The sequence below is a fragment of the Scyliorhinus canicula genome, chromosome 5 (assembly GCF_902713615.1).
Source record: "Scyliorhinus canicula chromosome 5, sScyCan1.1, whole genome shotgun sequence".
Classification (NCBI taxonomy): Eukaryota; Metazoa; Chordata; class Chondrichthyes; order Carcharhiniformes; family Scyliorhinidae; genus Scyliorhinus; species Scyliorhinus canicula.
The window spans coordinates 17,700,920-17,728,848 of NC_052150.1; the positions used below are offsets into that span (position 1 = coordinate 17,700,920).

At 46.7% G+C, this 27,929-nt stretch overlaps 1 protein-coding gene across 5 annotated transcripts in view; it reads right to left on the reverse strand.

Moving 5' to 3' along the window:
• The window catches only part of ripk1l (receptor (TNFRSF)-interacting serine-threonine kinase 1, like), a 71,050-nt gene that overhangs the window by 37,204 nt on the left and 5,917 nt on the right, over positions 1–27,929 (reverse strand). For 3 of the 5 annotated variants that reach the window (XM_038796664.1, XM_038796666.1, XM_038796667.1), the window contains exons 2-4: positions 6,861–7,084; positions 5,581–5,734; positions 5,035–5,172 (exon numbers count right to left, since the gene is read on the reverse strand). In XM_038796664.1, coding sequence (XP_038652592.1) covers positions 5,035–5,172; positions 5,581–5,734; positions 6,861–7,063 — 495 coding nt within the window. In that variant the 5' untranslated portion in view covers positions 7,064–7,084. Of the gene's footprint in view, positions 1–5,034; positions 5,173–5,580; positions 5,735–6,860; positions 7,085–12,125; positions 12,177–14,911; positions 15,438–27,929 lie in introns of those variants that run through there. The other 2 variants (XM_038796665.1, XM_038796663.1) reach the window with 2 other exon arrangements.

Here is a 27,929-nt window from a genome sequence, read left to right on the forward strand (position 1 = left end):
CTTGGGTAGAAAAACTGGGAGGGATTGAAACAAAAACAAGAATCGCAGCAAGATATATATCTCAATGGATTGAACTTGGCCTGCCAGTGACAACGGAAGGCTATCCCACCTCTTTAGATCCACCCTGACTCTGCTTGCCAAGCTAATATTCAATTTGCGACGCTGCACCCATTCCAGAGTTACCTGGACCCCTGGATGCCAGACACTAGTCCCAGCAAAGGTTCACGAGTCTGATTCCTGGGATTGGCGGGATGGTCGGAGGAGAGATTGGAATGGCAGCCGCCCCAACCCAGCTCCTCCCCATAAAGGGTCAACAATAATAATGTTCGCTCTTCCCAAAGCTTAATTTATACCCCAAAAAAGGAGCTAAACCTGTCCAATATACCCATGGTGTCCCCCCGCAACTGGCTCCGGATCCCTTACATGCAGCAAGTGGTCATCCGCATACAAGGACATCCCGTGTTCCATTCCACCCATCACAATTCCCTTCCATTCATCAGCGACTCTCAAAGCAATAGCAATGGCTCGATCGCCAATGCAAACAAAGGAGGAAGCCGAGCACACCCCTGCCTTGTCCCGCTATGCAGCCAAAACGACCCTGAACTCGTGGTGTTAGGGCGCACACTAGCAGACAGAGCTTTGTATAACAACCGCACCCACGACACAAATCCAGGACCCAGCCCAAACTTCTCCAGAACCCCGCGAAAAGATAGCTCCACTCAACCCAATCAAACACTTTTCCTGCATCCAGAGACACGATTATCTCCAGTTCTGGCCCACCGCCAGTGTAAAAACCACGTTGAGTAGCCGCCTCATGTTGGACGACAGTTTTCTGTTCTTCACAAAGCCTGTTTGATCTTCCCCCATTACCTCCGGCAGACCAGGCTCCAACCTCAACACAAAGACTGTAGCGGCTTAGCCAATAGCTTGGCATCCACATTGAGCAGCGAAAGCGGGTGGTCTGCCCAGCACTCTGTGGGGTCCTTATCCTTCTTCAGGAGAAGGGAGATGGACGCTTGCCCCAATGTCTCCGGTAGAGAGGTCCTTATCCTTCTTCAGGAGAAGGGAGATGGACGCTTGCCCCAATGTCTCCGGTAGAGAACCCCACGCCAGTGAATCATTAAACATCCCCAACACCAATGGGGTCAACTGATCCGCCAATTTCATATAAAAAATTCTACCGGGAACCTGTCTGGCCCCGGTGCCTTCCCGTCTGCATCTTTCCTGAAGCCATGCGAACCTCATCCAACTCCAGCGACACCTCCAACCCCTCCCGCAATTCCTTCCCCACCTGGGGAACCCCAAACCCTCCAAGAACTCTGCCATCCCCTGCTGGTCCTCTGGCAGGTCAGGGTTATAGAGCCCCTCATCGAAGGTCTGAAACGGCCCATCCCCATTCATCTTTTCTGTGGTGGAAGCCAACATAGCCCCCCCACCCCAGCTCCTGAACAATCTCGCTAGTAGCTGATCCTCCAACACAATGCCATACTCCCACGCTCACTCCATACAGCTATTTCCGTTTAAATATATTCAGGCGCTTGGCTTCCACAGCCTTCTGTGCGTAGAGAATTCCCCAGGTTCACCACCCTCAGTGAAGAAATGACTCCTCATCTCAGTCGCAAATGGCCTACCCGGTATCCTGAGACGAGTGACCCTTTGTACTAGACCCTCCCACCCACCCAGCTGCAACATCATCCTTGCTTAGTCTGTCCAGCCCTTCAGAAATTGGTGGGGAGTTGTCTTGTTGAACTGCTGCAGTCCCGGAGGTGTAGGTACACGCAGAGTGCTGTTAGGGAGAGAGTTCCAGGATTGCGGCCCAGTGACAATCCTGAAGGGACGGCGATATATTTCCGAGTCAGGGTGATGAGTGACTCGGAGGGGGAACCTCCAAGTGGAGGAGTTCCCAAGTATCTGCTGCTCCTGTTATTATTATAGATGGTAGTGTTATCCAGAGGTAGCGATATTTGCGGTGTCGGAAGACTCGGAGCGTCCAGGGAGCGAGAGAGGCCGATGTCTTGGCCTTTGCCTCCCTGATAGCTCGGAGACGGATCTTGCTTGGATAGATTGACTCGGAGCCACCGAAAGCCAGGGATGTGGGCAAGTGACCTGGCAGAATTCCCAAGGCTGGAGTAGATCAAGTTTGTCCTGAGGGGGTCGGTTGATGGGTTGACATGAAGGGGGAAGCCGTTCATTGACTACTTTAAGAGGAGTCAGCAAAAAGTGGGGGAGGGGGTTGAAAATGGGAAAGGCAGGATGGGAGAAGAGGGTGAGGGATAATTCTGCTTCAAATTGTTTTTCTAAAAATGCCCGAATAAATTACTTTTAAAAATCGATGGTAGTGATCATGGTGCCGTACTAAAGTCCTCTTGCAATGAAGGCCAATGTACCATTGGCCTTCTTAACTGCTGGCTGTATCTGCAATACTTGCTCACCTCTGCCCAACAACCCCTGTCACCACTCACACCCCACCCCTTCCTCTACTGGGGTGCCTATCCTCCTCTGGACTCCCGGTTCAGCTCACAGATTGCTCTGGCCAGACAAAGATTTACTCTCTTGTTTTATATAAATTTAATGTACCCAATTCTTTTTTCCAATTAAGGGGCAATTTAATGTGGCCAATTCAGCTAGCCTGCACAGCTTTGGCCAATTCACCTAGCCTGCACATCAGCGTCGTGAGGCAGCAGTGCTAACCACTGCTCCACCATGCCACGCCTAGATTTACTCTCTTATTAGGAATTTCACATTCCTAAACACATTTAAAAAATTGCCCTGATGGGATGTTTGAAAGTGTTCTGCAGCCAATGAAGTACTTTTGAAATGGAGTCGCTGTTGCAATGTAGCAAATGTAGCAATGTAGCAAAACTCCCAGAAACATCTATGTGATAATGACCAGATCATCTGTGTTTTTGTGATATAGATTTTGGCCTGGACATCTGGGGATAACCTTCTTCCAAATAGTGCCAGGGGATGGTCTTACATTCACCCAAGCACACTGATGGTACTGCATTGTAATACCTCATCCAAAGATGGCACCTCCAGCAGTGCAGCTCTCCCTCAGTACTGCGCTGGAGCGTCAGCCTTGAATCTGTGCTGAAGCCCCAGAGTGGGACTTGAACCTGGAGATTCAGGGCCACCAAGAGTGCTACCAGTTGACTCGAGGCTTTCGACGCACTTGGATACAAACGGACAAGCTTCATTGAAACAATCCTAAGGTGCCACTGAATGAGCAGTAGGGCAGTCCGCCCAACATCCTGCCAACATTTATTCCTCAACCAATAGCGTCAGCCATGGCTCAGTAATAGCACTCTCACCCCTGGGTCAACAGATTGTTCAAATCCCACACCGGGAACTTCAACACATGCTCTAAGCTGACAATTCAGTGCAGTACTGAGGGCGGGCTGCACTTGTTACAGGTGTGGTCTTTCAAATGAGACATCCAGCAAACAATCCTGCCTCTACAGGTGGACATAAATATTCCCATGCCATTATTTTGAAGATGAGCGGGTTAGTTGTGTCCTGGCCAATATTTATCTCTCAATTGGCTGTTTGCCGGTGTACCTGTGCACCAGGGGGGGTCTTGATAAATAGCAGAAAACAGGCTTGTGGCAAATCAGCAGCCCAGTTTTCTATTTCCTTAAATGGAATAGGAAATTGGGGCATGATCTACAATAGCCACTTCCATCTGCCCTGTGATTGGTCTCCAGCGTTCTGTCGCTGGATTTCCCACCCAGCAGCATAGCTGCTAATCTGGCCAGCTGGGAAATAGCATTTAAAAAATGACAATTGGACATCTTCGAGTGCTTCCCTGGGTCCTGTGAACTAGATAACGCTAGTTGGTGACGTCAAAACTAAGGCACCAAATCTTTTCTAACCGAGAGGACGCAGCGTGGGGAGGCAGTGGCATAGTGGTACTGTCACTGGACTAGTAAACCAGAAACCCAGAGTAATGCTCTGGGGACCCAGGTTCAAATCCCGCCACTGCGGATGGTGAAATTTGAATTCAATAAAAATCTGGAGTTAAAAGATGACCATTGTCGATTGACGTAAAAACCTACGTGGGTCACTAATGTCCTTTGGGGAAGGAAATCTGCCGTCCTTACCTGGTCTGGTCAACATGTGACTCCAGACCCACAGCAGTGTGGTTGACTCTGAACTGCCCCCTCAGGGGCAATTAGGGATGGGCAATAAATGCTGGCCCAACCAGCTGCACCCAAGTCCCATGAACAAATAAAAAAAAGAGAATTTATTGACTTTGTTCAGCGTCAACACTCTTCAACTCCACCTAGTGTCCCAGCTATCCCCAATTTACATGTGTTCAGAACTATCACCTATTTCCCTGAACAATGTAATTGATAAGACATTGACACCCACCAAACACCGCTCCCTCCTCTGTCCCTAATTGCCCTTGAAAAGGCAGTGAACTTCCTTCTTGAACACAGCCAAGCAGTTTGCTAGGCCATATCAGAGGGCAGGTCAGAGTCAACAAAATTGCTGTGGGACTAAAATGACATATAGGTCAGACAGTGTAAGGATGGCAGATTTCCTTCCTAAATGAAATGAAAATGAAAATCGCTTATTGTCACGAGTAGGCTTCAATGAAGTTACTGTGAAAAGCCCCTAGTCGCCACATTCCGGCGCCTGTCCAGGGAGGCTGGTAAAAGGACATTAGTAGACCAGATGGGTGGCTACAACAATGAGATACATGCATCGTGATCACTCCACCTGCAACCAACCTTTTTATTCCAGATTTGTTTAATTAATTAAATTTAAATTCCTCAGTTACCATGGCAGGATACGAATTAATGTCTCTGGATCATTGTTCCAGGTCACTGGATTACTAATCCAGTAACATAACCTCTACTAATATTATTTCCACTAAATTAACCATTAATCCAGTAATATAGCCACTATGCTAATATATATTCAAGTCACTTGAATTATTTCAACCTTCAAACACTCGATAAAAAACCCCAATAGTAAATTGTATTTTTAGGACATTACAAAATGGAAACAATGACTTCATTCATTTCCTACCTTGATGTGATAATCTTTATCGACCAATATATTTTCAGGTTTTAGGTCTTTGTGGACAATATGCATTTCATGCAAATAAGTCATTCCTTCGATGACTTCTAGGATTATTCTTCCTTTCACAGAGAATGGGATAATTACCTGGAAAATAGGAAAGTTAATGAAAGAAGACCATTCGCTTGTCTACACCGTAAACACTGGGTTACCAACTGTGAGTCAACAAATTCCTGGAGGTTGAATCACATGCTTTGCCCCCACACTCTAACCAGTCAGACAACACATCCAACCTTGTGACGCACTGCCTTCCAATGCGGACTGGGAAGCAAAAACCTTCATTAATCAATGGGGTGATGCATGACTGTTAGTCAAACAACTTTTATTTCCCCGTTTGCATATTTTTACATGCATGTTCAAGGAAAATATTTTTAATGTCCATGCGATTTGTTCTCCAGGGTCACACACAGCAGTGTCCCAGAGATTCCAGGAGACTCCGGGCCCAATCCTGTAGCTGCCAAGCGTGGGAAACTGTTGTACATTTTAGACACTTACACTTTGTAAAAGCTGCAGCAGGTTCCCATTCTCCATGAATTGCATGACAAGCGAATAATTGCCATCTTCCAAAATAACCCCTATCAACTTGATGACTCGATCATGGTCCAACTGGTGCATCATTTTACCCTCCTGGAGGAGAGAAGCATTGTATCTGCAAAATGGAAACAGTGATGACGCAAAACTCCTTCCACTGAACAGGCGGGTTCACTTTCAGATTTAAACAACCAACCTAACGAGCCCGCAGAAGCTGTAGGTCAGATTCCTAAAGTCACTATTTTGTAATTTCTTATTAAAGTCTAATTCAAAAGTTACGTTTAATCATTCAAGTCCCAATGATGTTGCGTTTGAAGTTAAACTGACAACTGCACAGGTTGTCCAATGTAGCCATTTTTCCCCACTGCCAACCATCAGAATTCCCCCCCCCCCCCCCCCCCCCCCAGTGTCTGGCCTCAAAGCACGAATCATGGGGAAGGGGAGCAAGGAGAGGAGTAGCGTGTCTGAGGGGTGGGTTGAGGGAATAAAGTTTGGGGAGGGGGGGGGAGGCAAGGGGGAATGAAGGAGCTCTAGGGGAGGAGAGGAGAGCGAGGAATCCATCTACAAGGCAGCCTTTGATTGCAAGCCCGCCCAGGCAAGCAGAGAGGCCCTCCAAAGCAAGGCCTAGGAGCACAGGCCCTCCCAGTCTGCCACTGGTTTCTCTTTCCCCCTCCCCAGCAGCTTAATTTTGTTGCGTCATGAAAATTGAGAAAATTCCAGTCAATCTTCATTAACTATTAACAAGACTCTCAATGAGACTAATTGGCTGCCTTCATTGTGAAGCTGGGTAGCCTTGCCACACCCTGGGCCTAACTCTTACAAAACGAATGGTGCCAGGAAACTGGCATATCTTTTGGGTCCCGTCTGCCTCTGTTCCCGGACTCGGCAGGACTCAAAGCCCCTGCCCCTGACATGTGTCCGGCAGGCAGCACCTCACTCATTTGCCCTTTCTCAGCATTAAGCCTTCAAGTGGATGGGAACATGCTCAAGAGGTGCACCAAGGCCAGGTAAGTAACCCTCCAGATAAAAAAAACAAAAGCCCAGTGATTTAGGGAGTGGACAGATGCAGAACACTTTTTTTTTGTGTCTGAAAATCTGGCATCTTGAAAACAACTTTCATCAATTCCTGCATTTTCCAAGCAGTGTGGAATTAATTTCTAGTATTCTCAAACAAGTATGACTTCTTTGCAAGTGTAAGTACTTTGGGAATAATAGACGTTATTCGTAGTTCATGTTACACTTACTCTGGGCGCTGCGGTCCTGTATACACTGTTTTCAAAACAACGAGTCCGTGTTTCTTTGTGCAACATAAAGACACCATTCCAAAACCTCCACCATCCATGAGCTGCTTCTCAATCAACTCACTGGAGTCTATGCGGATGTCGTCAAGAGACATGGTTGTTCTTTCTGAGCTTTCCTTAACCGCACTAACCCAGCTTTTGCTCATAACTAGTTTGTTTCTCTGTACCTATTGCAAAATGAGAGAGAGAAGCCAGTTCACAATTATTGCCATTTTAAGATTATTTTACAGGCTGCTGTAAACAGCATTGAAACTCACCTGAAGACATCCCATAGACCACCCTTTTTACGAAAGTGCCTTTTCCCACACCTCTTACTCAAACTGCATTATTGTTGAAAAGAGAGAAATGTTGCAAAAGTGTTTCCTCTTGCACTTCTCAGGACAAATGCATAGAGGCGCATAAAGACTTTCTTCTCTTCCACACTGAACCACATCGGCCGGCCGGAATTTTCCAATCGTCCCCATGGCGAACCCCCGCAGTGGATTTGCTGCCGGTGGGGGGTGGATACAATGGGAAACACCATTGACAACGCCAGGACCAGAAGGTCCCACTGCCAGCCAATGGCCTCCATGAAACACATTACGGGGGGAGGGGGGGGCAGCAAATCCCACCCCTAGTGTATAAATTTCAGTGGAGTATTGCCAGGTATGCAAGGCTGTTCATCCCCAACAACTGACTGATTGAGCATGTTCTATCAGTTGTTTGTAAAAGGTAGTACAGACCATACTCAGCCAGTCTGCACTTGCGAAGCACAAAATAAAATATCTACCGTTAGATGTGATTCTACCATTGGGCAGCACTTGCCAAACAATCCTGAGTGCGCTACTTGCTATATCAACAAGAGTAGGCCATTCGGCCTCTGAAGCCTGCTCCGCCATTCAATAGGATCATGGTTGATCCAACATTCCTCACGTCCACTTTCCGGCCCTTTCCTTGGAACCCTTGATTCCCTTACTGATCAATAATCTAATCTATCTCAGCCTTAAATATACACAAAGACTCTGCCCCCACAGCTCTCTGTGGCAAGGAGTTCCAAAGACTCACAACCGTCAGAGAAGAAATTACTCCTCATCTCAGTTTTAAATGGACACCCCTTTATTCTGAGACTATTCCCTCTGGCCTGAGACTCTCCCATGAGGGGAAATATCCTCTCAGCATTTACCCTGTCAAGCCCCTTAAGAATCCTGTATATTTCAATTCTTCTAAATTCCAATGAGTAGAGTCCCAACCTGTTTAAACTTTGTTCATAAGATAATCCCTCTACACCAAGAAATCATCCTAGTGAACCTTCTCTGAACCTCCTCCTATGAAATAATATATTCCCTTAAATAAGGGGACCAAAACTGCTCACAAGTACTCCAGGTGTGGTCTCACCAGTACCCTGTATAGTTACAACAAGACTTCCCAACTCTTATACTCCAACCCCCTTAAAATAAGGGCCTATGTTCCATTAGCCTTCCTGATTACCTGCTGCACCTGTGTGTTCGCTTTCTGTGTTTCATGCACAAGTACCCCCAAGTTCTGTTGTGTTGCAGCTTTCTGCAGTTTTTCACAATTTAAGTAATACTCTATTATTTTGTTCCTGAAGCCATACTGACTCCGCTTGACTAGTTTATGATTTTCCAAATGTACTGCCGTTACTTCCTTAATAATCAATTCCAACATTTTTCCAACAATAGATGTTAGGCTAATTGGCCTATGGCGACCCACTTTTTGCCTTCCTCCCTTTTTGAATAGGGGTGTCACTTTGGAAGTTTTCCAAAATTCCAGAATTCAAGGATTTTTGGAAAGTTACAACCTGCCGGAGGAGGTGGTGGAAGCAGGGACGATCGTGACATTTAAGGGGCATCTTGACAAATACATGAATAGGATGGGAATAGAGGGATACAGACCCAGGAAGTGTAGAAGATTTTAGTTTAGATGGGCAGCATGGTTGGCACAGGCTTGGAGGCCGAAGGGCCTGTTCCTGTACTGTACTTTTCTGTGTTCTTTCTCTGTTCAATGCACCCACCATCTCTGTAGCTACTTCTTTTAGGGTTCTTGTATTCAAGTCACCAGGGCCAGGGGACTTATTTTCTTTAGCCCCATTAGTTTGTCTAACACTACTTCTCTTGTGATGGTATTTAATTCCTCCCCTGTATTCTTTCGTATTAATGGGATGTTCAAAGTATCTTCCACCGTGAAGACTGATGCAAAATATCTGCTCAACTCCTATGCCATTTCCTCGTTTCCCATACCTCTTCATTTTCAAAGGGGCTTATGTTCACTTTGACCTCTCTCTTCCTTTTTATATATTTAAAAAAGCTGTGGTCACTTTTTAACATTCCTCGCTCATTTGCCCTTGTATTTTATTTTCTCCCCCTTTATTATCTTTTATTCCTCCTTTACTGGATTCATTCCAATCTTTGGTGCTATCACTGACTTCTGCCTCCTTATATGCTTTTTCTTTCAACTTAATACCCACCTTAAATTCCTTGGTTAGCCATGGTTGTTTTATCCCCTTATCCTCCTTAGATATATTTTTGCTGAGACATGAATTACCTCCTTCAATGTCTGTCGCTGCTTGTTTACCGTCTTTCCTGTTAATCCATCCGCTGGCCCCCTTGAGCTAACTCTACCCCCATTTCATTGTAATTCCCTTTATTTAAATTGAACACAGTTGTTTCTGAACCAAGTTTCTCACTTTTCAAGCGGAATATTAATTTCTATAATATTATGATCACTAGTGCCTAAGAGGTTCTTTTACTTTGAGATCATTTATTATCCCTGCCTCTTTACCCATTACCAGACCCAAGATAGCCTTTTCCCTGGTCGCCTCCATGTCATATTGCTCTAGAACACTACCCCTAATGCACTCTGAATTTGTTGCCATAGCCAGCCGTACCAACTTGATTAAGCCAATCAACATGAAGATTAAAGTCACCCATAATTATTGCTCTATTCCTTTTACATGCTCATATTATTTATTGACTTGTACGCTTTCGTACACTGTGGCTACTGTTTGGAGGGGGGGGGTCTATACTCTACCCCTACCAATGTCTTCTGTTTTTTTACCTCCACCCAAATGAACTCTACATCATCCAAGTCCAGATCGTCTCTCACATTGTCCGCATTTCATCTCTTATTAACAGTGCTGCCCCGACTTCCGGTGACGGCCATGGTGAGTGGTCGCACATTTGATGGTTCCCGCTCAAGGTGGATTTTATTGGTCCTTCTCCATCCGTATTGGGGGTTTGTTGAGTGCAAAAGGTGTGCGAGTGGGTAATATTCCTCTGGTGAGATCGGTGTATGGATGAGGGGACGAGGAGTATCAGGAGAGCAGCTGGAACAGGACAGTTTTCGTGGTGCACCACAGGTTAAGATGGCGGAGGGAAGGGCAGCACGGTGGCGCAGTGGTTAGCATTGCTGCCTCACGGCGCTGAGGACCTGGGTTCGAATCCCGGCCCTGGGTCACTGTCCGTGTGGAGTTTGCACATTCTCCCCGTGCCTGCATGGGTTTCACCCCGACAACCCAAAGATGTGCAGGATAGGTGGATTGGCCACTCTCAATTGCCCCTTAATTGGAAAAAATAATTGGGTACTCTAAATTTTTTTTAACAAATAAATACAAAGAAAAAGATGGCGGAGGGAAGCCGGAAGAGGCTGAGAGAGAAATTGAAGAACCTGGAGAATCGCTCCAGGAGACCGAAGCTGAGGATTATCAGGATGCCCGAGGACATCGAGGGAGCGGAGGCCGCCAAGTATGTGACGAGGATGTGGGAGCAATTGATTGGGGGGGGGGGGGTGGGAGCTTTTGACGGACTCCTTGAGGTGGATCGAGCGCACAGGGTGCTGAGGAGGAGGCCGCAGGTCGGGGAGCTGCCGAGGGCAATGATGGTGCAGCTGCATCATTTCTTAGACAAAGAAAAGATTCCAAAATGGGCAAGGCAGGCCAGGAGGTGCATCTGGGAAGGGAGTAAGTGCGAAGACCTGGGTGCGAAGTTGGCGAAGAGAGGAGCTGGGTTCAACAGGATAAAGGCTGCCCTCTTCCAGAAGGGGGTGAAGTTTGGGGTTTTGTACCCTGCCCGCTTGTGGGTGACACATCAGAAACAGAAGTTTTATTTTGACTCCCCAGAGGAGGCGATTGGCTTTATGAGGGACCATGGACTGGGAGGTGTGTGAGGATATTGAACTTTGGAGAGGAGTTTTGTGCCTATGGTAAAGTATATGGGGCGGGTTTTGGGGAGTTGGTTGCAACAGGGCAGTGGTGATCGGGAGTGCGCTTTTTGTTCTTCTTTGGATGGGGGGGGGGGAGGAAGGGGAAGCTGGAGCCTTGGGCAGGGGCCACCTTGCTAGCTGGGCGGACTAGGTAACAGACGTGGGGGGTCAGCAGGGGAATTTGGCCGGTTTTCAGCTATAAATTGAACATAGATTGAGGTGCGCTGATCAATGCCAGAGGGCAGGAGAGATTAGGGGAGTTACCGTTCAGGGTGGTGGGGACAAGGTTCAGGTACCTCTGCAATCAGGTGGTGCGGAGCTGGGCCCAGCTGCATTGATTGAACCTGGATCAATTGGTGGAGGGGATGAAGGTGGATTGTAAGAGGTGGGACGTTTTGCCACTGTCACTGGCTGGGCGAGTGCAGATAGTGAAAGTGATGGTGCTGCCTAGGTTTCGGTTCATATTTCAGAATCTCCATATCTTTGCCCCCCAGTCTTTTTTTTTTAGGAAAGTCAATGGGCTGATCTTGGGGTTTGTGAGGGAAGGGAAGGCCCCCGCAGGCACGGCGGGCTTTTTTTGGAATGGGAGTGGGGGAATGTATTGGCCTTTGCCTCGCTGATAAACAGGAGACAGATTTTGCTGGGGTGGAAGGACTTGGAGCCGCCAAAAGCCGGGGTGTGAGTGAGCAACGTGGCAGAAAGGTTCACTCTGGGGGGGGGGGGGGGGGGGGGGTCGGTTGAGGGGCTTGTCCGGAGGTGGAAACAGTTCATCGATTTCTTCAAGGAGAATTGAGGGGTCAGCGGGGAAGGCGGAACGTGGAAGGTCAGTGTCGAGAGGCTGGAGTGAGGGTTGTTTATTGAGTTGATGTGTTGCTCTTTTGACATTTTATATATATTTGTTAAATGCCTTGAATAATTTTTTTTTAATTTAAAAACGGTGCTACCCACCACCTTTTCCTTCCCTCCTGTCCTTCCGAAAGGTTGAATATCCCTGAATGTTAACCAACCAACCTCTTTATTTCTTGTGCGATACAGGGTTGTGATCATTTGAAATTGAGCATTCTTCTATTTGTCCTGATGAGTGCAAAATGAAAAGGTTCAGCAACCGGTCTCGCTTTTTGGTAATATTCAAATTCTGTACTACCAAGTGATGTTTGCAAACTGTGCTCTACTATACAGAAGTCAAAGAATATCCGTCCATTCAGACTGTTTCAACATGATGAAATGTAGTCCAAAGGTAATGGCACACTGCACACACCATGCAGAAATATATCTTGTGAAACGTGTGTCTCAGTCACGTAGTGTCGTCCTCCAAGAGAGCATATTGGCAGTTCAGGCAGAAGTCAGCAACGTTCTACTGATCCATTTACAATACACGTGGCTGTGTTTTACTGAAACAGCTGATGTTCTGAGTTCGAGTCAGGTCCAAAAGCGAGGGGCAACTCAATTTCGGCTGGCCATGGGATGGGTAGGACACATCCCCTCCCCCCCAACAGTAGTTGCCACAGGGGCCTCGGCCCAATTAAGGCAATGACCTGCTCCAAAGGCCTGCTGTCCTGAAGGGCTGGTAGCTCAGCAGCATTTCCACTAGCCGTGGCCATTGCGGAGACTGTACTGCAGGGAGAGGGAACCTCAATGGTGGGTCCCCCTCAAAGATCATAAGACATAGGAGCAGAATTAGGCCACTCGGCCCATCGAGTCTGCTCTGCCATCCAATCATGGCTGATATTTTCTCAACCCTATTCTCCTGCCTTCCCCCCCATAACCCCTGATCCCCTTATTAATCAAGAACCTATCCGTCTCTGTCTTAAAGGGACTCAGTGAATTGGCCTCCACAGCCTTCTGTGGCAAAGAGTTCCACAGATTCACAACCCTCTGGCTGAAGAAATTCCTCCTCATCTCTGTTGACTAAAAGATCGTCCCTTTAGTCTGAGATGGTGTCCTCTGGTTCTAGTTTTTCCTACAAGTGGAAATATCCTCTCCACCTCCACTCTATCCAGGCCTGAGTTTCAATAAGATCCCCCCCTCATCCTTCTCAACTCCAACGAGTACAGACCCAGAGTCCTCAACCGTTCCTCATACGACAAGGTCTTCATTCCAGGGATCATTCTTGTGAACCTCCTCTGGAACGTTTCCAAGGCCAGGACATCCTTCCTTAGATATATGGCCCAAAACTGCTCACAGTACTCCAAATGGGGTTTAACCAAGGCCTTGTACAGCCTCAGAAGTACATCCCTGGTCTTGTATTCTAGCCCTCTTGACATGAATGCTAACATTGCATTTGCCTTCTTAACTGCCAACTGAACCTGCCAATTAACCGTAAGAGAATCGTGAACAAGGACTCCCAAGTCCCTTTGTGCTTCTGATTTCCGAAGCATTTCCCCATTTAGAAAATGGTCTATGCCTTAATTCCTCCTTCCAAAGTGCATAACCTCACACTTTTCCACATTGTATTTCATTTCCCACTTCATTGCCCACTCTCCTTCTGCAGCCCCCTTGCTTCCTCAATACGACCTGTCCCTCTACAGATCTTTGTATCATCTGCAAACTTAGCAACAGTGCCTTCAGTACCTCCTTCCAGATCATTTTTTTAAAATAAATTTAGATTACCCAATTATTTTTTCCAATTAAGGGGCAATTTAGCATGGCAATCCACCTACTCTGCACATTTTTGGGTTGTGGGGGCGAAACCCACGCAGACACGGGGAGAATGTGCAAACTCCACACGGACAGTGACCCAGAGCCGGGATCGAACCTGGGACCTCAGCGCCGTGAGGCGGTTGTGCTAACCACTAGGCCACCGTGCTGCCCTTCCTTCCAGATCATTAATGTATATTGTGAAAAGTCATGGTCCCAGCACAGACCCCTGAGGCACACCATTAGTCACCAGCTGCCATCCTGAAAAAGACCTCTTTATCCCCACTCTCTGCCTTCTGCCAGTCAGCCAATCCTCTATCCATGCCAGGATCTTACCCTTAACCCCATGGGCTTTTAACTTATTTAACAGTCTCCTATGTGGCACCTTGTCAAAGGCCTTCTGGAAATCTAAATAAATCACGTCCACTGGTTCTCCTTTGTCTAACTTCCTTGGAGGGCAAAGTGGGGTTGGGGATGCTGGACATAGCCTGGTTTCACTGCTAACGTTCTCCCCACACACAGCAGTGGGACTGCTCTCTCCCAACGAAAGAAAAATGCCCGTAGAGATAGAATTTACAGTGCAGAAGGAGGCCATTTGAATGAATGAAATGAAAATTGCTTATTGTCACGAGTAGGCTTCAATGAACTTATTGTGAAAAGCCCCTAGTCGCCACATTCCGGCACCTGTCCAGGGAGGCTGGTACGGGAATCGAACCATGCTGCTGGCCTGCTTTAAAAGCCAGAGATTTAGCCCTGTGAGCTAAATTTGGCCCATCGAGTCCACATTGGAAAGACCAACCCGCCTAAGCCTAGACCGCCAACCTATCCCTACACCCAGTAACCCCACCTAACCTTTTTTGAACACTATGGGCAATTTAGCATGGCCAATCCATCTAACCTAAATATCTTTGGACTGTGGGAGGAAACCGGAGGAAACCCACGCAGACACGGGGAGAACGTGCAGACTCCGCACAGACAGTGACCCAAGCCGGGAATCGAACCTGGGACCCTGGAGCTGTGAAGCAACTGTGCTAACCACTGTGCTACCAAGGCTGGAGGTGTCCCTTAATTGTCCAATTAGCTTCCTGGCAGAATCGATCTTTATTCATCATTTTGAAGGCACAAAAATTATATATTTTTTTATAAAACTAGGCTGTTACCTTCCCCAGCGAGAATCAGCTGGTAACTTCAGGCAGGGTCCCAGTGACAGGCCTTCGACTGCTGCCTCTGCGACTCCTCATTCTAGCCGGGGTAAAAGACCCCAAATGTTCGGTCTGGCGCCCGAAAATCCCGGTAACATCGTGGATGATTCTGTTGTTAACAATCTTAATAGCTTGCGAGTTCGTTTTTTGAAAAAAACCAACAGCAGGCAAGCTGCTGATTCTGGAGCCTACCCCACTTCCGTATTATTAAAGAACGGTCTTATAACACTGGGTTGGTGACCTCATGTCATCCCGCCAGAGTTTACAGAAGGGCGGAGGAGGCCGATTTCCGATCGGAGAATTCACCCGTGTTGTAGCCTGATGCCACACAACGTTGCTGGTGTGTGTGTGACAATACACTCCTCATGTCATGAGCAACACACCGCGATTATCGGCGAATTATGCAAATACTTGTGTTTCCTAGCAAGAGGAACTTGTGAATGAGCTGTTCACTTGCAGCACCCTGTTCAGTGACAGACGCTCAGCCCTTGCGGTTTCGATGAAAGTGACTTGGGCGTGGCCTGAATGGATACTGGATATGGGATTCCCCTCCCCCTCTCCCTCTTGGCTAAGACGTGGCGAGCAAAACATGGGGGGGAACTTGCTTATGGGAACCCCTGTTCAAACATTCAAATAAATAACGACAGCAACAAACTGCTTTGTGTGCAAATGATGTGGAAAGTGGAGGAGGTAGCAGAAATGACTAACCCCAACTTTGTGATCAAAGTCAAAATACTGCCAAGTATTCATTTCCCCATAAATGTAGCATTTTACAGAGGTTTCAGCATCCTCACAACTTGTCAAAGAAAATCCAAGCACCAGTAAATTGCTTCCCCTGAATCTCTACATGTCTCATAGTTGGAGAGATGGTGGTGCAGTGGCAATGCCACTAATGATGGTCTAGGTTAATGTTCCAAATGACACAAGTTCAAATCCCACCGTGGCAGCTGGTGAAATTTAAATTCAACAATTAGTTTTTATATTTCCAACAATCTCATTAATAAGTTTTCTAAAATTCACATCACCTACGCTGCATCCTTGAGCAGGACTTTTAATCTTTGACAAGTGTGGTGGTATGAATGTGAGCACTGCCATTGGTGCAGAGCATTGGTTCCCCATTGGCTCTGGCTGGTCATGTGCCTCTTGTCCAATTGGCTGGGACTAGTCATGTGACTGCTCACCAATTGGTCGAGAGGCAAGTAAACCCCGCCTCCGAGGTGGGGTATAAGTACCCAGGACTCCCGGCGGTCGGCCTTTCTCTGTAGTCGACCACCGGGCTAACAACTGGCTGATTAAAGCCACAGTTCGGATCATCATCGTGTCTCGAGTCCAATTGATGGTACATCAACAAAAAGATTAAGCAAATTGCCCTGTCACGTCAAGATAATTTTTTCCCCTATGATGCCACGAATACTTCTCCAAGATTCTGATTAGAATGATGGCATGCTATTAAGCGGAATGAAACAATGCTCTGATTCTGTGCTATTGATGCTAATTCTGACATCTCTAATGCTATCCGGGGAGGGGGGGGGTGAAACATTGCTCATGTCTGAAGAGACACGAGAGGTGTAGAATAAGTGGGAGGCTCCAGCCGCCGGTGAAATACCACCACTCTTATTGTTTTTTCACTTGCCCGGTGAGGCAAGCCCGGAGGGGCTCCTGCTTCTGGTCGGAAAACCCAAAGCGGGCGTTTCACCAGGATGTTGCCTGGGATGGAACATTTAAGTTATGAAGAGAGGTTGGATAGGCTTGGATTGTTTTCGCTGGAGCAGAAGAGACTGAGGGGGCGACACTGATCGAGGTGTACAAGATTATGAGAGGCATGTACAGGGTGGATAGGAAGAAGCTGTTTCCCTTAGTTAAGGGTCAGCTACGAGGGGCCACAAGTTCAAAGTGAGGGATGGGAGGTCTGGGGGGGAATTTGAGGAAAAGCTCTTTTATCCAGAGGTCTGGAACGCACTGCCTGGGAGGGTGGTAGAGGCGGGTTGCCTCATATCCTTCAAAAAAAGTACCTGGATGAGCACTTGGCGCGTCATAACATTCAAGGTTATGGGCCAAGTGCTGGCAAATGGGGTTAGGGTTGGCAGATCAGGGTGTCTTTCTTGCGGCGGTGCAGACTCGATGGGCCGAAGGGCCTTTTCTGTACTGTGTTTTTCCTGTGATTGGGTGAACTGCAGATCCACTGACTTTCCAAAACCAATTGCTTTATTATGCTCCGTGTTGCAGTTTCATTTCTGCCTTGTTCATGGAAGTCTTATGTAACAGCAAAGCTATCTCCCCTTAGGGACTGTATCAGAACTAACAAAACAGCTTATTTCCAACTGTCTTGTATGGAATCCCCACTCTCGCAGAACCCGAAACAGGTAGAACTTTAGAATCTCTCAGTCTTGAGGATCAATGCAAGTACATTGGTACAACCACCAGTTAAATCAATCCACAACTAATACACCAGACTAAAAAAAATGCTTTATGACCAGTACAACTCCGTCGGACTGATTATTACGATCTTCAGCTTCCGAATTCTCTGCATCAAACGTCACTTCAAAGAATCATGCTGGTCATTTCGGCAGTTCGCTGCATCGTTCAATTTAAGTCACAACTGAGGCACGTGCTAACTGTTCCCTGGTCAACCCCGGGGTCCACTCGCCGATTATTGTTGCCACAATTGCTAAAAGCGCTTTCATTCTTACTCCTTCAGTCTCCAACTCTTCCTTTGCACCTGCACCCAGCATCTGGACAAATGCAAGATGGCACATTCATCGAAACCCTCTCATCCTTTGCGACACCGTGGAACGTGCCATTTGTGCCATCGAGGCTGCTAGAAATGCCAGCTGCCCCTGGAACCTTTTCAAGGCAACAGATATCTGCTCCAAAGGAGAGGGTATCGTTCTGAGAACTGAACCCTCAGTTGAGACCAGGAGCCTGTCCACGAGTGACAGATTAGCCCGTTGCAGCGGTTTGAATGTGAGCACTGGACAAGGAATCTCCAAACTGGATTCCTGCAATCTTTCATTCAGTCTGTTAAAGTCCAGGGCATTATCCTCCATGAAACGTCTTTCAAAATGTGACCATGTCTCGTCGGCTCCAATAGACCAGCTTTCTGCGAAAAGTCATCCATGGAATCTGATGGATGAGCCATACCTTCCTCCGTATCCAACTGATGGGTTTCCAGTTCACAAAGAACTTTGCTTTAGGAAGCCACAATGCGAAGACCATAGCGTGTTTCCTCTCTGGTAAGGATGCTACCGGTGTCCACATATTTACTTCGTTCTTCCACTGTTCATAAGGTTTGGATTCAAAGAGCTTCACATCCTGATAACTTGCTTTCCCCCTCTGTTCTTCATCAAAGCTGGCCGGATTATAATCTTCTGTCCTGAAATAATATTCTTATACTTTCCAGCCTTCACCTTTAGGCAGCCATTCTCTGCCACCGCGTTGATTGAACTTCTTACAAATAGTTGGTGAAGGAAGAGACCAGAAGTCAATCTTTACTTCGTTTTAGATTTATTCCCAAAGTGAGACATTACAAATCTATATCACCTGACTCTACACCCTATCATCTGTGTCAATAAGTGTCTCTACACCCCTGTCTGCATCAACAGCGCCGAGGTGGAGATCATAGTTAATCATAGAATTTACAGTGCTGAAGGAGGCCATTCGGCCCATCGAGTCTGCACCGGCCCTTGGAAAGAGCACCCCACCCTAGCCCACACCTCCACCCCATCCCCTTTTTGGACACTACGGGCAATTTAGCATAGCCAATCCACCTAACCCGTACATCTTTGTACTGTGGGAGGAAACCAGAGCACCCGGAGAAAACCCACGCAGACACGGGGAGAACTTGCAGATTCCACGCAGTGTCCCAAATCAGGAATTGAACCTGGGACCCTGGAGTTGTGAAGCAACTGTGCTAACCACTGTGCTCCCGTGCTGCCTTCAACCAGATGGTTAACAGCTTCAAATTCATAGGTATGCACATGACCAAAACTCTGTCCTGGTCCACCCACGTTGACGCTACGACAAAGTAACACAACAGCACCTACACTTTCTCAGGAAACTAAGGATATTCTGTACAAACACATTGACTCTTACCAATTTTTACAGATGCACCGTAGAAAGCATCCTATCTGACTTTATCACAGTCTGGTATGGCAACTGCTTGGCCCAAGACCGTAAGAAATGACAAAGAGTCGTGAACACAGCCCAATCCATCATGCAAACCGCCTCCCATCCATTGACTCTGTCTACACCTCCAGCTGCCTAGGGAATGCAGGTAGCATAATCAAAGACCTCTCTCACCCAGCTCATTCATTCTTCCAACACTAACACATCTGAAAACAGATTCTTCCCCGCTGTTACCAGACTCCTAAATGACCCTCTTATGGACAGATCTCTTCATACATCTTCTGTAGTACTACACTCCTGGATGCTTCACCCGATGCCTATGTGTTTACATTGTGTATTTTATGTTTGCCCTATGTATTTTCATGTACAGAATGATCTGCCCGAGCTGTACGCAGAACAATGCTTTTCACCGTACCTCGGTACACGTGACAATAAACAAATCCAATCTTTTGATTAATTCAAACAAATCACATGGAATGATCATTTATATTCCTAAGTGTCAGTAAACAGATAAAGCAAATAAATAAATGAACTTTTGAAATGGATACTATAATTTTACTGTAACTCTAAAAAAAAAAACTTTAGCTGAAGCTTAGCAAATTAAAATATCATTTGAGGGGCTGATGATGCATTCCAACTCCAGCAGTGTCCACTGGTCGTGGAAAATACTGGTGGCCGCTGCATCCACCTTCTCCAGGAAAACCCGGGCATGGATGGGATGGATACAGGGGGATACGGCACAAGGAAGTGCTGAGGGTTTTAGCCAAGGTTGGTATCATGACTGGTACAGGCTTGGAGGGCCAAAGGGCCTGTTCCTGTATTATTAACCACAGCAGAAAGTGATCCTTCACATTGTTGCTACGATTTTACCCTTAAAAGTGTATGCCTTATTCATGCTCCAGTTTGGAGCAAAGTCAGACACATTCGAGGGCTCTGGAGAAAAGGGTGTTTTTGCAGCTGTAGCAGGAGATTGCAACAACATTGGGGTTGCCGTTTCTTTCGGGATGGGGTGCGATAGACTGGTGATAATGTAAGTGTTTGAGGTGGGAGAGGGGTGGGCATGACAGGATGACAGCCCTGGAGAATCACTGTTGTGTGCCATCGTGCCCAAGGGCCAAGGAGGCTTCCTCCTCACAGGAAAGGAAATTGGATGGAGATGCCCAGGTGGTGAAGTTCTGGTTTACACCCAGCAGCTCACTGGAGAGACATTGGTCATCAGATGCACTAACCTCAGAAGATGCAAAAGTAAGCCAATATAACTGCTTGAAAATATGCCAAGAAAGGAGGGCAGCACCGAGGCACAGTGGGTTAGCCCTGCTGCCTCACGGCGCAGAGTTCCCAGGTTCGATCCTGGCTCTGGGTCACTGTCTGTGTGGAGTTTGCACATTCTCCCCATGTTTGCGTGGGTTTCACCCCACAATCCAAAGATGTGCAGGGTGGGTGGATTGCCAATGCTAAATTGACCCTTAATTGGAAAAAAATGAATAGGGTACTCTAAAAATTTTTTAAGAAAAAAAATGCCAAGAAAGGGACGAAAATGAATAATAAAAGGAATATTTAAACTTGGAACAAAGGTAATTGAATTTTTTTTGAAGCATCAGCTTTCAAAAACTACAATGAGGCCGATAGTGAGGGAAGTGAAACCACGAGGTGGCAAAACGCAAGCTAGAGCAACAATGCGGAACAGAAGCTTCACACACACATCGGTGGTTTGAACTGGAGTAGAATGAACACAGCCTTTGGGCTGCACTCTCAAAGCTGCACAAAGCACGTTCACCTTTCGTATTTAATTCTCAGCACTGAGCCTGTCTCCTTCCATTCTCTGTACAATCAGAGGTTCCTGTTGGCATTTTGAATCGTCAGTTTTCAGCCCAGCATTTGCAAGATGGTGGAAGGTTAATGGACCGATTCACAAAATGGGGCTAAATTAGATATAATTTGCAACTGTACTTTAAGATACGAATTTGATTCATTTCCTAGAGGATTTCAATGGCATCATAAACGGTTTTAAGCAAACCTGCAAGATATGCAGCTCGAAGCAAGTTGAGGGCTGCAATATTTAAGTACATTATATACAAGTGGTGTTTTCAGTCGACTTTCACCCTTTCTTGATCAGTCCAAATGTGTACAGGTCAGGTGGGGTTACGAGGATAGGGCAGGAAAGTGGGCCCAGATAGGGTGATCTTGCAGAGGATTGGTGCTGACTTGATGGGCCGAATAGCCTCCTTCCGCACCGTAGGGATTCTAATAAAAACAATTGGGCCTCGATTGTAGTGCCTCCGGCCTGCGTGTCGGTTCTCCAGTTCCAGCCTCGCACTCTCTCCCTCAGCATTGCAGCCTGCTGAGCCTTCACGTTGGACGGCCTCTGATTAGGCCCTCCAACGTGAAGAGCCCATCCTCCATCTTTAAGTGGATGGCAAGCCTGCACTATGGCTATTAGTTGGCCATTCCAGGGAAAAATCACAACGGGTGACTATTTTCCACAGAGTTCAGGATTCGGACTCTCATTCCGGCCTGATGGCGGGGTTCAAGCGTCTTCATCCCCTCAAAGCCGGAATCTCCAGAAAAACTCAGTTGCTCCGCTTTAACCCTTAAAAGTGCATGCCCCATTCATGCTCCAGGTGGGAGCACAGTCTGTACAGACCGCGTCACGTTTTAAGATGTCAATCCTGAGCTTTACTTTCCGACTCCTACTGTCAAACTGAGGTCCCCACAACAGCTGAGGTGTCCGCGATTTAAAGTCTGAAGGAAGCCTTGGAAGATTTAAGCAGGTCTTGATCCTGGGAAAATGATCTAAATTGGAGGATTTGATGGCCCCTCCTGCCCGGCAGGATATTATGGTCCTGCCGAAGGAAATGGCAATTAAAATAGCTCTCCGTATCTGCCGGGGGTGGGGCAGTAAGATCCTGGCCCAACAGTATCTTTCAATGGAACTAGACACAAGAAATTTCCCACATTTATAGTAAAAGCTGCTTTTCTTAAATCAAGTATGACTCATTGATTCTTTTTCTTTTAAAAAACAGTGAATCAAGAAACAGTCCTGAGCTGATTAATTAATTTAGTTCTCCATTTATTAGGGTCCACACCCTTGCTCTTTCACCCAGCATTTCCTTTGTGACTGACTGAATTAGTTTGAAATTTGTTCTGCCTCGTTTTACCACTGTTAGTGATAATATGAATATATGATGCCAGCAGACTCTATCTCTCTCCCTGGCAACAGTCAGATTGAGTGGGATACTCCGGCCTCATCCACGGCGAGACCTGTTCCGAGGGAGAGCGGAAAATTTGGCATTCCAGCCCAGACTCCATTCACTCTCTGTGGCACCGGAAAATCCCAGCCGCTGAACGAGGATGGGCGCTTTCCACCCTTAAGTCAGCCTGTGACAATGTTTGACTTTATTCCTATCTCAGCTGCTGCGGAACCCCTCATTCGTACCTTTTGTTACCTCCAGACTTGACGACTCCAATGCACTCCTGGCTGGTCCTCCTCCCAAGACTCTGCTGCCTGGGCCTGGAGTGGCACCGTGTTCAGTTGCCCTCACCCCAGTGTACCCGGACAGGCGTCGGAATGTGACGACTTAAGGGATTTTCACGGTAACACGGTCAGCCAATCTCTATCCATGCCAGGATCTTATCCTCCACACCATAAGCTCTTAACTTATTTAACAGTCTCCAATACGGCACCTTGTCAAAGGCCATCTGGAAATCGAAATAAATTGTGTCCACTGGTTCTCCTTTGTCTAACTTCCTTGTTACCTCCTCAAAGAACTCTAACAGGTTTGTCAGACATGACCTCCCCTTGACGATGTTGTGCTGACTCAGTCCTATTCTATCATGCAGGTGGGGTTACTGGGATAGGTTGGAAGCTTAAATGGATGCTCTTTCCAAGTGATGGAGCAGACTCGATGGGCCGAATGGCCTCCTTCTCCACTGTAAATTCTATGGTTCTACTTCCAAGTACTCCTCGATCTCATCTTTAATAATGGGCTCTAAAATTTTACCAATGACCAAAGTCAGGCTAACCGGCCTATAATTTCCTGTCTTCTGCCTCCCTCCCTTCTTAAACAGCGATGTTATTTTAGCCACTTTCCAGTCCTCTGGAACCCTTCCTGCCTCCAGTGATTCCTGAAAGATCACCGCCAATGCGTCCACAATCTCCTCAGCTATCTCTTTTAGAACTCTGGGGTTTAGTCCATCCGGTCCAGGTGATTTATCCATCTTCACACCTTTCAGTTTCGCCAGAACCTTCTTCTTAGTGATGGCCACTGCACTCACCTGCGCCCCCCCCACCCCCCCCCCCCCCACCCACCCCCAACCCCCCCCCCCAAACCCCCCCAAAACAAACCCCCCCCCAACCCCCCCCACCCACCCCAACCCCCCCCCAACCCCCACCCCCCCCCCCCAACCCCCCCCCCCCACTGATTCTCTTGGAGCTCTGGCATTCCACTGGTGTCTTCCACCGTGAAGACTGATGCAAAGTAGCTCTTGAGTTCCTCTGCCATTTCTTTGTTTCATTTTATTATCATTGTCTTTTCCCTCCCTAGAGCAAAATTTCCTCTTGCCCCTAAAGCAAAATACTGCAGATTCTGGAAAACTGAAATAAAAGCAGAAAAGGCTCAGAGGGTCTAAAAAGTATCTAATAATAATAATAATAATTGTTTATTGTCACACGTAGGCTTCAATGAAGTTACTGTGAAAAGCCCCTAGTCGCCACATTCCGGAGCCTGTTCGGGGAGGCCGGTACGGGAATTGAACTCGCGCTGCTGGTCTCGTTCTGCATTAGAAGCCAGCTTTTTAGCCCACTGTGCTAAACCAGCCACTTTGGTTTCCCCTGTGAAGAAACAGAGATGTGGGGGTGGGGGATTTTCTACACCCTGCATCAGCGTGTTTCTGGGCAGGAGGGAGCCCGGCTTTGGCCAGCGACGGGATCATCTAGTCCAGGGGTGGGCAAACTTTTCCGTTCAAGGGCCACATTCAGAAATTCACAATTCACAAAGGGCCGCATAGTATCTTAAGTAAAATAATTACTTCACCCGGTTATGATTCTGGGCGCCTCATATAGAACATAGAACAGTACAGCACAGAACAGGCCCTTCGGCACTCGACGTTGTGCCGAGCAATGATCACCCTACTCAAGTCAACGTATCCACCCTCTACCAGTAAGTAACCCAACAGCCCCCCCCATTAACCTTAAAAAAAAAAAATTTTTTTTTTTTTTTTTTTGTAATGACTTGGTGGGCCGCAGAAATACCTTTGCGGCCCACGGGCCGTAGTTTGCCCACCCCTGATCTAGTCCCACTACTGTCAATGGGATTTCCCATTGAATCCACCCCTCCCCCCAACACTGGGTATCCCGCGGCGGGAGAGGGGGTTCCCGCTGGTGAGAATGGCTGGAAAATCCACCCTACCAAACCAACGTTTTCAGATTGAGGACCATCGTTTGTCTGGGCTGAAAAATATCAGCAATGGTAATAGGTTTTAAGCAAGTACAGAGGTATAATAATAATCTTTTATTGTCACAAGTAGGATTACATTAACACTGCAATGAAGTTACTATGAAAAGCCCCTAGTCGCCACATTCAGGCACCTGTTTGGGTAAGCTGGTACGGGAATTGAACCCGCGCTGCTGGCCTTGTTCTGCATCACAAACCAGCTGTCTAGCTCACTGAGCTAAACCAGCCCTGGGAGGAGTAAAGGGGAAGAAAGAAGAGGGAAGAAACCAGGAGAAATTAAATGACAAATGGACAAAGGTGCAAGGCAAAAGGAGATGGTTGATTTGGTTTATTTATTGTCATGTGTACCGAGGTACAGTGAAGGGTATTGTTCTGCTTACAGTCCAGGCAGATAGATCGCTGCTCCGAAAGAGTGGGATTCATGGCGGACGCTCTGGGAAAGGCCGGGGATGGGGAAACAGCAGGCCCACGTCGGCAGGGCTGTTGGTGTTGGTGCCGGCGGGGAGACAGTCCAGCCGGGCAGGGGCAAGGTTGGCACAACGAGGCCCGGACATGTTGGAAGGAGGCGAGACACAGCAGTTGGGAGCAGTGAGATCACATGTAACATCTTCACTCACCACGGAAGCGGCCCAGCTTCCCCCAGCAGCAGCAGACCCGGCCAGGGGGCTGGAGGAACCAGGAACAGGGAGAAAACCCCTGGAGATGTCCAACAGCAGTGGCTGGAGGAGCGGAGGAGAAAGAAGAGAAAGGAGAAGCCATAGGCGGCAAAGCAGGACTAAAATCAAAGAAGGGGAGAAAAAAAACAACAGGCTGCAGCTGGATTTTAAAATGTTTTCTTTTCCCCCCAAGATGGTGCCGGGGCATGGCGGATAGATGGATCTGGGGGAGGTGTTAGTGAAAATCGCAAAACTTAAGTAACATTGCCAACAGTTGCCATTCAAAAACAAAAATGGGAGCAGAGGTCATGACATCAGTCTGAAATATTAATTCTGTTCCTCTCCACACAGATGCTGAATATTCCCCAACATTTTCTGTTTTTATTTCCCCTTCCCCAATCTATTCGGTCACTTCTAAATACTTAATTATTTAAATTAGGCAGTCAGAGAACCGTTATGGCACAGAAAGTGGCCATTCGGCCCATCGTGTCTGCACCGGCTCTCCAAATGAACATTCTGGCCCAGTGCCATTGGCCTGCCTTTTCCACGTACCTCTGCACGCTGTTTTGATTCAAGTCATCATTTAATGCCCTCTGAGTGCTTCAATTGAACCTGCCTCCACCAGACTCCCAGGCATTTTAGACTTGAACCACTCGCTGTGTGAAAACGATTTTCCTCACATCACATTTGCAAGTCACTTTAAATCTGTGCCCCCCCCGTTCTTGATCCTTTTCTGAGCAGGTACTCTCAGTCTACTCCGTCCAGCCCTCACATGATTTTGAACACCTCTATCAAAAGTCTTCTTAGCCTTCTTCTCTCCAGAGAGAATAGTTCCAACCTCTCCTTTCTATCCCCATAACTGATGCCTCTCATCCTTGGAACCGTTCTTGTAAACCTCCTGCACTCTCTCCAAAGCATCCACAGTCATCTTATAGTGCGGCACCCAGAACTGAACACAATATTCCAGCTGAGGCCTAACTAGAGTCTTGTACAAGTTCAGCATAACCTCCTTGCTCTTGTACTCTATGCCACCATTAATAAAGCCCAGAATATATGCTTTATTAAAACTGCTCTCTCCACCCTGTCCTGCCACTATACACCTGGGACCCAATGCTCCTGCACCCCCTTATTTTATATTATTTATCCACATTCTTCCTACCAAAGTGCATTCTCACATCTCTCTGCATTGAACTTCATTTGTCATCTATCTGCCCACTCCACCAACTTGTCGACATCCTTTTGAAGTTCCACACGGTCCTCTTCATGGTTTACAGTGCTTCCAAGTTTGGTGTCATTCTCAAACTTTGAAATTTGTGCCCTGCACACCAAAATCTAGATCATTAATATGTGTCAGGAAAACCAAAGGTCCCAATACCAACAAGGAATACCAATGTACACACACACTAACTCATTCATCTGAAATTCCTCTCTCTGGTCGATGAGCAAAGACATTAACCCATTTAAGATTTAACGTCTCTGCACAAGTGGCAGAAACAAATTTCAGATAAATGCATTAAGTAATTTAGAGATGGATTGGATTTGTTTATTGTCACGTGTACAGAGGTACAGTGAAAATTATTTGTTCTTGAGCAGCTCAAACAGATAATTTAGTACATGAAAATAAAATAAATAGAAAATACATAAAAGGGCAACACAAGGTACATAATGCAAATACATAGACACCAGCATCGGGTGAAGCATACAGGAGTGTAGTATTAATCAGGACAGTTCATAAGAGGGTCGTTTAGGAGTCTGGTAACAGTGAGGGAAGAAGCTGTTTTTGAATCTGTTTGTGCGTGTTCTCAGACTTTTGTATCTCCTGCCCGTTGGAAGAAGTTGGAAGAGTAAGTAAGCCGGGTGGGAGGTGTCTTTGATTATGCTGCCCGCTTTCCCCAGGCAGCGGGAGATGTCGATAGAGTCAATGGATGGGAGGCAGGCTTGTGTGATGGACTGGGCTGTGTTCACGACTCTCTGAAGGTTCTTGCGGTTTTGGGCCAAGAATTTGTATCTCACAGTATATCATTGGGCCTCGATTCCTCTCCAAGTCAAATCTTTCTACCCTCTCATTTAAACTTCGTATTTCCTATCCCAATTAAAATCTCTCAATCTACACACATGCTTTCAACACTAATGTTTGGTCCTCATTTTGTTTGTATGTTAACATACAACTTGTGGATTTGACATCCACGTTACAAAAATTACATTTAATTGTTTTTTAAATCTCCCGTTATTTCATTGCCTCAAATTTCTCACTCTTTTCTATCCTCATCTCTTGCTCTAGTTTCTTGTTTTAATCCTTTCTTCTAATTTATATTTTTCTAGTTCAAGCATCTTAATACATTTTTACTTATATTCGACATAAATAAGATCCGTGTCCGTGGACACAACTATCTGAGCTTCTACGACCTGTCTGCAAGGTTTCAGAAGTAGTGGTACAAACAATGAGCTGGATATAGTACGAACTACCATCATATTCGTACGTAATTTGCATCCTTTAGTGACCTCCTTGAGCCAGTGAAGAAAATAAATCCCCCTGATAGTCTTGAATGCACAGGTTAAAATACTCATTTTAATCTATTGAGAATGAAAAAAATATAGGGAAGCAAAACTCTACAGACCGTTAGCTTAACATTTATCACAGGGAAAATGTTAGAATCTACTCCTAGATACAATCATCAGGGAAATCCGGCAGAGTCAACATGGTTTTGCGAAAGTAAAATCACAATTAACCAATTTCTTTGA